Source organism: Otolemur garnettii, unplaced genomic scaffold (assembly GCF_000181295.1).
Source record: "Otolemur garnettii isolate 467f Iridium unplaced genomic scaffold, OtoGar3 scaffold00011, whole genome shotgun sequence".
Classification (NCBI taxonomy): Eukaryota; Metazoa; Chordata; class Mammalia; order Primates; family Galagidae; genus Otolemur; species Otolemur garnettii.
Window position 1 is genome coordinate 18916654 of NW_003852406.1, and position 9856 is coordinate 18926509.

Here is a 9856-nt window from a genome sequence, read left to right on the forward strand (position 1 = left end):
GCCAGGCGTTGTGGTGGGTGCCTGTGGTCCCAGCTACTTGGGAGGCGGAGGCAGGAGACTCGCTTGAGCCCAGGAGTTGGAGGTTGCTGTGAGCTATAATGCCACGGCACTCTACTCAGGGGGACAGCTTGAGGTTCTGTCTCAAAAAAAAACAAAAAACAAAAAAAAAACTGACTGCCTTTAAGAGGAAGTTCAAGATAGGACGGCGGCCACATACACCCAGGCTGGTGGGTTGTTTGAACCTGGCCTGGGCCTGGCCAGCTAAACAGCAATGACAACTTCAACAACAAAAAATAGCCAGGCATTGTGGTGGGCGCCTGTGGTCCCAGCTACTTGGGAGGCTAAAGCAAGAGAATCGCTTAAGCCCAAGAGTTGGAGGTTGCTATGATACCATGGCACCCTGCTGAGGGCAACACAGTGAGACTCTTTGTCTCAAAAACAAAAATAAACAAATAAATAAATAAGAACAACCTCAAGATTAAAAAAATAAACATCATTCAGATTCCCAATCTCGTAACTGGGACACTTTCAGTATAAACTATATTAACATGGATAAACTAGCTTGCTAAATTCCATGGGACAACTAATCTCAGGAAACAAGGATACGTTTCCAAAAGCACCCTGGCCAGAACGGTGAGTCCCACCACCTCGAACTCTGGGAATCCTTGCCACAGCTCTGCCAGTACCCCATGACTCAGCACTGGTCTGGTGACCTAAAATTGTAAAGAAATAAGACTTTTAGCTCACTTATCATACCAACCTATGATAATTATACACAGCAGTAAACAGCATCAGAACATCCAAGAAAATCATGTGGTTCAGAAACACGGACCAATGAAGTGCAATTTCATCACTACTGTAAAACAGCCCCTGAAACTATCAACTTGTACAAAGACATAAACCCTTACCTGCTAATTCACTGACAGCATATGGCTGTCTGTTGTTTTTACGCAAGTTGGTGTGAACAAAGTTCACAATATCTGGTCGAATGGGAGCCTTGAAGACAGCAGGCAAAGTGACATTTTTGCCAGATGACTCCCCCTTTTCAGAGTACACTGTTATCAGTGGACGGGCACAAGCCTTGGGAAAGAAAAAAAGGATATTTAATATTAGAGGCAAACTCCTCCCATCTGCCAACCATACCATTAAATGCTCAGTTATAGAAAAGACTAGCATAATGGGGTAGACAACTTACTTACACCTTACACTCAAAGAACACCTAGACTCTCAGGCTATCACACTATTTTCATTGTTTTCAATGAATGCTTTGTCATAAAAGTTGCCCATCTTTTCTACCAAGGCTGTATGCATCCAAGCTTACATCCCTGTCCTTACCCTCTTCTAAACGTGTTTCAAAACACTGGTTATTTTTTGGTCAACTCTAAAAGACTTCCCAACGATGACCTACACAAATCTGCTCTCCTCTTCGATTTCATCTTTCATACTCCCTTGTTCCCTCATGCCTAAGAGTTGGCAGGTTTTCACCTTAAAGCTTCTCTTCTCACAAGTCCTCACCTTCAGGCCACTTCCTAAACTTTCTGAGGTCAAACCACTCAAATTTTTGATTGTCCACAGCAATTATTACCACAGAACGCTACTATTCATTTAGTCCAACTTCACTACAATCCAAATATCTTAAGGGTTACTTTGTGATTTGTTCGTTCTTCTGCCCAGGCACAAAACACAATATAGCTACTTGTGGCAAAGCAATGTATGTGATACCATGACCATTAGCTAGCTGAAGATCTAGATGACACCAAATAGAATACTTTAGCAAAGACGTAACTTTCGTAGAGATCATTTTTAACCTGAACATAGCTGAGTACTCAGGAAAAAGTAGAAAGGGAAGTGTTTATTTTCTCTTAACAAATCCCTCTCTTGAAAGACGGACATACACATTTTTAAACAGCACATGAAGACCAAGGCCCCAAATTGATTCCTTTCTTCAATTCGCTTAAGCCCCAAAGGACTGCAAATATTTCAGCAGAACATTTGGTAGGGTGCAGGGAAGGCTCTAGTACAGGCTCTCCCGCATCTGCGAATGATCCAGTGTTGCCTAGTGCTGCTTCCCGGAGCTCCGTGGACCCGGACTCCCACGTTGCTTCTAAGATGGCTGCCGTAACACCGCACAACCCGGTTCCCGACCAGAAAAAGACGCCTTTGGTCCTCATCTCCATCCTCCTCGCTTGAACTCCTCCAGGCTATATGTCCCGAACCTCCAACCCTTCCCTACTGGCCCCAAGACCAACGGAAAGTCCACCCGAGAGACCCTGCACTCACCATGTCGGGGAGAGGGAGAAGGCCACGCTCCTCTCCACCCGGTGGCTCCTACAGGAAAAGGAAGTGCTTATCACTCTTGCTGTATATGTAACCTTCAACTCCTCCCCTCCCACTCTGCCCGCCTCAGAACCACCGCAGACACAAATATCTCTCTGCCACACTACAAAAACAAAGAATAGTGTATCACTTCTTTATGCCTGTCAAATTACCGTATCTATTGTCTCCCAAAGCCAATAATAGTTCTTAGAAAAGAGGGACTCCTTTTCGTGGAATGATCCGTAAGGGGGTGTGACCAGTACTCGCGAGACAAAGTGTCTCTCTTCAACAGCTTCTACACTTATTTAATTTTTTTCTGTTACAGCTGGAAGACTATTGGCACTGTGAATATTTCTGGGTGGTCTAAAACAAAAGTTTAAATTTGCTGACAAATGAGACTGGTTGGAGGTAAAAGTAGTTCCGGCGAGGCGGGGTTATGACCCCGGACGTCGTTAGCCCGGCGCGCGGTTCAGTTTGGCGGTTCCAGGATCTCTCTGAGATTGGGACAGTATGTGGGACAAAGTGAACCGAGCGGCCGAGGAGTTTTACTCGCGCCTACTGCAGTGAGTTATAATCCCTACTCTTGCCTGGGGTCCGGGGACAGCATTTCTTTCTTTATCTGAGTATTCTCGATCTCCGCCGCGGGTGTTTTGCCGCATTTGGGGATTAGCGTTTTGCCGGCGCCCAGGAGTTGGGGAAAGGCCGGCTGTCTCTCCCAGCCCCTGTGTAGTCTCAGGAGACAATATCTGTACGTTATCCGGCACAGCGGAAGGTGACAAGTGTTCCGAAGGTGTCTGCCGTTGCACACGCTTGTCATCAGTAGAGGCATCTCTCAGGATGTGGAAAACTAGATGTTCCTCCCTACACCTGTTTAAAGCCTTGCTGTCTCCCAAAAGTGAGATACTGTTATTTCTAGTCTAGTCAAGACAGTGACTCTCTGAGCCACCCTTGTAATGATAGTGGCATGGCGTGTTGGGTTTTAAAACTTTTTATTTCACTGTGCCCCAAGACTTCATTTTATTCTTATAGTGAAGTAATACTACGCAGGAGATTCCATCAAGTTCAATGTAAACATGGAATCCCTGGTTCTCAAATAAGAGCGTGCATGAGAATCACCTAGAGGGTTGTCAAAACACAAACTGCTGAGCTTCGCCTCCTCGGTTTCTGATTTGGTAGGTCTGGAGTGGAGGCAAAGAATTTGCCTTTCTGACAGATTCTAGGTGAAACAGATAATGCTGGCCAGGCTGCACACTTTGAGAACTACTACATCAATCTAACCCATTGTATTTAAGTTATCTTTATTGTTTCTTTGCTCTGCTTTCAAAAGTGGTAATGCTTGTAAAAAAAAATTTTTTTTTTTTGAGACAAAGTTTCACTTTGAGAGAGCCACGGAATCATAGCTCACAGCAACCTCAGACTCTTGGGCTCAAGCGATTCTCTTGCCTCAGACTCCCTGGTAGTAGGGACTACAGGCGCTTAGGGCGATCCGCCCACTTAGGTCTCCCAGACTACAGGGATTACAGGCGTGAGCCACCGCTCTTTAAAACGGGAGAGAAAACAAAAACCCGCATCTTAGATATCTTTCCACACTATAACCTGTAGATCTAATATTTTTTTAAACTGTTACATGTTATTTCATTCTGTGGCTGTCGTATATTTATTTAACCAGTCCTCTAACTTTATTTAGATTTTTATACTTCCCAGTGACATAACTGATGGTAGCCTTTCTTTTCACTTGTAAGCACCTAAAGTTTATGCTTTTTACTTCTCTTGCATCTCTCATAGTGCTTGTGTGTCCAGATGACTACTAGAAATTTTCATGTGGTATCTCAAAGTCAATGGTTTACATGCAAAACTGAATCAATCTGGCCAGGCATAGTGGCTCACACCTGTAATCCTAGCACTCTGGGAGGCTGAGGTGGGTGGATTGCTTGAAATCACAAGCTTGAGACCAGCCTGAGCAAAAGCGACACCATCTCTACAAAAAATAGAAAAACTGAGACCAGAGGATCACCTGAGCCCAAAAGTTGGAGGTTGCTGTGAGCTATGAGGCCATGGCTCTCTACCCAGGATGCAGCTTGAGACTCTGTCTCAAAAAAACCCCACAAAAACTGAATCAGTCTTTCCACTAATTTGACATTCTACTCCTGAATTCTGTCTCTAAGTTATGAGTTCTAAACCCAAGACCCCTGTTTCTTTCTCCTTTCCTCCACTCCTACCCCCACCTCCTCTACTCAGTTCTCTTATTATTTCTCCATCTGTACTGTTTTCGTTCAGGCCATTATCTCTTCTCTGAAGTGCTACCAATTATTTGCAGCTATTTTCCCATTTAAAATGTTTTTATTTTATTTTATTTTACTTTAAGAGATGGAGTCTCACTATGTTGCACAGCCTGGCCATGAACTTCTGGGCTCTAAGGATCCTCCCTTCTCACTCTCCTGAGTAGCTGGGACTATAGGCACTTGCCACTGTGTTGGCTCTACTTAAAATATCTTGGCTTTCAGAATAAAGTTCAAGCCCTGCAGTTAAATCTCTGCCACAGCTTCCTAAATGTCCCTCTGTCTGAGCTCTCATCACCCTGTAATGATTGGTTTACTTTTTTGACTTCAGTTAAGATTATGAACCAGGGGCAAGGCTGTTTGTTTGATATCTCAGCATCTAGCCTGACCTATGTTACACATGTTTGAGAAATAGTTTTTGAATGACTGATTAAGTAGCATCTTTGCATGATATGGCAAAAGTGAATCAGTCACAGGGCTAGCTCTCCTGTTTCTATTTTAGTAAGTCATATAGTATTAGCTCAAATAGATATAAATGATATCCTGAAACAATTCCATTGGGCTCCTTCATTGACTTTGTTTCAGAGTGTGAATCAGGTTGATGTACATCTTGGTATGTTAGTGGTTTATAGTTTACATGCTTTAGAATTGTTATTTTATGACTTTTTTGGTGTGTGACAGAGTTTTGCTCTGTCACATGGACTAGAGTGCAGTGGTGTCATCACAGCTTATTGCAACCTCAAACTCCTAGGCTCAAGTAATCTTGACTTAGCCTTCTAAAGAGCTGGGACTATAGGCCCCATAGTTGGCTAATTTTTCTAATTTTTGTAGAGACAGGGTCTCATAAAAACTTTTTCTGAATTGAACAATAATTATTAAATGATATCCTGGAATTTTGTGCTTACATTTTTTTCCCTGGATATGGTACTGTGGCATCATCATAGCTAACAACAACCTCAAACTTCTAGGCTCAAGGCGATCCTCTTGCCTCATCTTCTTGAGTCGCTGTGACTACAGGTGCCTGTCACAACAAATGGCTAGTTTTTTCTATTTTTAGTAGAGCTGGGGTCTCTCTCTTCCTCAAGCTGGTCTAGAACTCTTGAGCTCCTGCTCTGACCTCCTAGAGTGCTAGGATTATAGATGTGAGCCACTGTGCCAGGTCACATTTACTAATTTTTAGTAACAGCTCATAAAAATGGAAGGAAGATAGATACTTCCACTTTAGCCATAGAAATTTTAAGGCCTGCGACTGACGTCAGGTAACTTCTTTGTGGTTACCCACTGATTCAGAATGGTCAGTGGTCAGAATCCATTTTTATTTCCCCAATTTCATGTGGTAAATTACATTTTTTTTTTTTTTGAGACAGTCTCATTTTGTCACCCTCGGTAGAGTGCTGTGATGTCATAGCTCACAGCAACCTCGAACTCTTGGGCTCAAGTGATTCTCTTGCTTCAGCCTCCTGAGTAACTGGGACTACGGGTTCCTGCCATAATGCCCTGGTAGTTTTAGAGGCAAGATCTTGCTCTGGCTCAGGCTGGTCTTGAACCTGTGAGCTCAGGTAGTCCACTGGCCTCGGCCTCCCAGAATGCTAGGATTACAGGTGAGAGCCACCTTGCCTGGCCCAGTAAATTACATTTTAATATTGATTGGAAATGTGTTTGAAAATACACAAGAGTAGAGGTAAGCGATCTGTCTTTTTGCTGCCTACGAGAAGCAATTGTACCTAATTGTGGGCAGCAGTTTATTAATCTCTATCACAAGTTTTTTTTTCTCTTTTCTTGAATTAATCCTCTTTTTCTGCTTTTTTCCCCTTTCTCCCCAACTTAGAACTGCCAAAAGCTACTTTTTCTTTCCTCACAGATGTCCTGCAGAAATAAAGTAATGGCAAAGTCCTAAGTTTGAATAACAGAAGAGATACTGTAGTTCTGTTTCTCACATGTGGTTCTAAATTTTAGGGAATTTAATGAAGAAAAGAAAGGAATCTGTAAAGACCCATTTATCTATGAGGTATGTACAGTTTGGTTTTTAAACATAACTCAATAATACTAAAATGGTACATTTTTAAAGTTAGGTTTTTTGCAGTTAATTTACTTATAGTAAATTTCACCCTTTTAGGGTATTGTTCTATGAGTTTTGACACATGCATTTAGTCATATAACCACCTCTAATCAAAATATGGAACATTTTCATCATCTCCAAAAATTTTCTTGTATCCCTCTATAGTAAACCCTTTCCTCTCGCCTGGCAACCACTAAACTATTTTCTGTCTCTATAGTTTTGCCTTTTCCACATTCTCATATAAATAAAATCATACAGCCTTTTCCTTCTGGCTTCTTTCAATTAATATAACACATTTGAGATTCATCTATGTTGTATGTATCAGTAGTTCATTCCTTGTTATCTCTGAATAGTATTTCATTGAATGGATATACCACAGTTTGGCTGTCCATTCATCAATTGAAAGACATTTGGATGGTTTCCAGTTTTTGATGATTATGAATCAAGTTGTTATAAACATATGTTTATTAAGCATGTAGTATGTGCTAAGTGTTCTATAAGTAAACTCTCTTTAGTTGGGAAGATAAAACCTATGGTCACAGGTTCTGCGGGAGCTGTTATGCTTGCTTCTGCTCCTGACTCAACAGTATTCACTCTCACTGAGGAACAAGTCAGTCAAGAAGCCATGCCACTGCCACGGCTTTAAAATATACTGGAAAAACATCTGTGGAACCAGAGGTGGCGATTCACTGAATTAGAATTACTCTTAAGAGCTGCATCGTCAAGTGCCTGGAGAAGATGTGTGCTGACTTGATCAGAGGTACAAAGGAGAAGAATTTCTAAGTGAAAGAACCAGTTCGGATACCTACCAAGACTATGGAAATCACCAGAAAAACTCTCTGTAGTGAAGGTTCTAAGACTTGGGCTCTTTTCTAGTTGAGAATCCACAAGTGGCTCATTGACCCTTAGTAGTGAGCCATGAGTTGAGGTTGAAGTTACCATCACAGATGCTTTTCAATTGTTTTAATAAATTGATGACCAGTTGCTAAAACAAAAACAAAAAACAAAACCTATAGTTATGAAATAATTAGCAAACTAAAATGAATTACATATTAAAATAAGCTTGGAAGAAATAGTCATAAATGATAAGGGTTAATATCTGTATCTATTGACCAGGGTAGTGGCTCACTCCTGTAATCCTAGCACTCTGAGAGGCTCAGGCCAGTGGATTGCTCAAGTTCAGGATTTGAAGACTAGGTGGACATTGTGGCTGGTGCCTATAGTCCCAGCTACTCAGGAGGGTAAGGCAAGAGTATCACTTGAGCCCAAGAATTTGAAGTTGCTATGAGCTAGATGCCATGGCACTCTAGCCTAGGGCAACAGATTGAGACTCTGTTTCAGAATATATATATTTATATCTATGGAATATATTAAAAAATCTTAAAAATCAACAAAAATAAAAAAACATGAATAGGCAATGGACATGAGTAGGTAATTAAGAAAGAAAAATAGAAATACAGTTATGCCTCACTATCTGAATTCTCACTAAACTCAAAATCAAATATATCCCGGTAAATTAATTAATCCTTCCCTATCTGAATTCTTGCTTGAAATCTGTATCAATTTCCTAGGGTTACAGTAGCAAGTACCATAAATTAGGCAATTTGAAATATTAGAAATTTATTCTCTCATAGTTCTGGAGATTGGAAGTCTGAAATAAAGGTGAGAGCAGGGCTATGCTTCCTCTGAAGGGTCTAAGAGAGGATCCTTTCTTCCTTTATTTTTTATTTTTATTTTTAGAGACAGTCTCACCTTATTACCCTTGGAAGAGTGCTGTGGCGTCATAGGTCACGGCAACTTCCAACTGCTGGGCTTAGGTGATTCTCTTGCTTCAGCCTCCCAAGCAGCTGGGACTATAGGTGCCCACCATAACACTTGGCTATTTTTTTGTTGCAGTTTGGCCAGGGCTGGGTTTGAAGCCACCACCCTCAGTATACGGGGACCGACTCCCTATCCACTGAACCACAGCCCAAAAGGATCCTTTCTTTTTTTTGAGACAGTCTCACTTTGTCGCCCTTGGTAGAGTGCTGTGGCATCACAGCTCACAGCAATCTCCGGCTCTTGGGCTAGGGCAATTCTCTTGCCTCAGCCTCCCGAGTTGCTGGGACTACAGACACCTGGAACAATGCCCAGCTATTTTTGTTGCAGTTGCCACTGCTGTTTTAGCTGGCCTGAGCTGGGTTTGAACCCGTCACCCTTGGTATATGGGGCCGGTGCCCTACCCACGGAGCCACAGGCGCCACCCTGAAAGGATCCTTTCTTATCTCTTCCTAGCTTTTGGTGGTTTCTAGCAATCTTTGATGTTGCTTGGCTTGTAGACATATCACTTCCATCTCTGTCTCCATAGACACATGACATTGTTTCTGTGTGTCAGTGTCTCTAAATCTCTTTCCTTGTAAGTATGTCAGTCATTGGATTTAGGGCTTGTCATGATCCAAATTAATCCTCCTCTTAACTTGGTTACATTTGCAATAAAGGTCACAAGGATGTCAGGATATTGTTTTGGGGAACACAGTTCAATCTTCAACAGTACCTGAAACTCAAGGACCTAGTCGATTAGACATAATATCATTGGTTCTCTGAATGTGGTATCTAAATGCTTCAATATCTAAACTAAGAAATAGATTCAAATAATGAGAAATATTTGTAATAGGCATATTAGAACTATTTATTTTCATTAGTTATCAAATAAATGTTGGTTACAACACTAAGATACTATGTTTTGCTATAAGATGGTAAAAATAAACAATGAAAATATGCAGGATATAGACTTAAGTGATAGAAATGTAAATATGTAGCTATGACATATTTGAAAGAATTTGACAATATCAGTGTGGTTTTAGGTATTCTTAAGAAAATAAATCAAAGATGTTCACTATTAATTGTTTTATTATAGAAAATAACTGGAAACTACCAAAATGTCTTATAATTTAGAATTAGTTGTGTGACAATACAACTATGGTTCTATGTAGCCAAAGAAATTTGATGACATGGAAAGAATTTTATGATATAAAACTATTAGAATGGCCTATTTTTTTTTTTTTGAGACAGAGTCTCCAGCTGTCACCCTGGGTAGAGTGCTGTGATGTCATAGCTCACAGCAACCTCAAACGCTTGGGCTTAAGTGATTCTCTTGCCTTAGCCTCCCAAGTAGCTGGGACTACAGGTGCCTGCCACAATGCCTGGCTATTTTTTTTTTTTT

The 9856-nt window shown here is 41.3% G+C and overlaps 2 protein-coding genes and 1 non-coding gene across 3 annotated transcripts in view; 1 reads left to right on the forward strand and 2 right to left on the reverse strand.

Annotated features, from left to right (window-relative positions):
• RPL4 (ribosomal protein L4) overlaps positions 1–2361 on the reverse strand; it is a 5100-nt gene extending 2739 nt beyond the window's left edge. The window contains exons 1-3 of the mRNA XM_012801805.2: positions 2281–2361; positions 909–1080; positions 607–713 (exon numbers count right to left, since the gene is read on the reverse strand). Coding sequence (XP_012657259.1) covers positions 607–713; positions 909–1080; positions 2281–2283 — 282 coding nt within the window. The 5' untranslated portion in view covers positions 2284–2361. The remainder of the gene's footprint in view (positions 1–606; positions 714–908; positions 1081–2280) is intronic.
• LOC111723441 lies at positions 788–859 on the reverse strand. Its single transcript, XR_002771973.1, has one exon. It is a non-coding gene; the product is annotated as a small nucleolar RNA SNORD18 (small nucleolar RNA).
• A 465-nt stretch (positions 2362–2826) lies between the features above and the next one.
• Positions 2827–9856, forward strand: part of ZWILCH (zwilch kinetochore protein) — a 45782-nt gene continuing 38752 nt past the window's right edge. Inside the window, exons 1-2 of the mRNA XM_012801882.2 lie at positions 2827–2879; positions 6552–6603. Coding sequence (XP_012657336.1) covers positions 2827–2879; positions 6552–6603 — 105 coding nt within the window. The remainder of the gene's footprint in view (positions 2880–6551; positions 6604–9856) is intronic.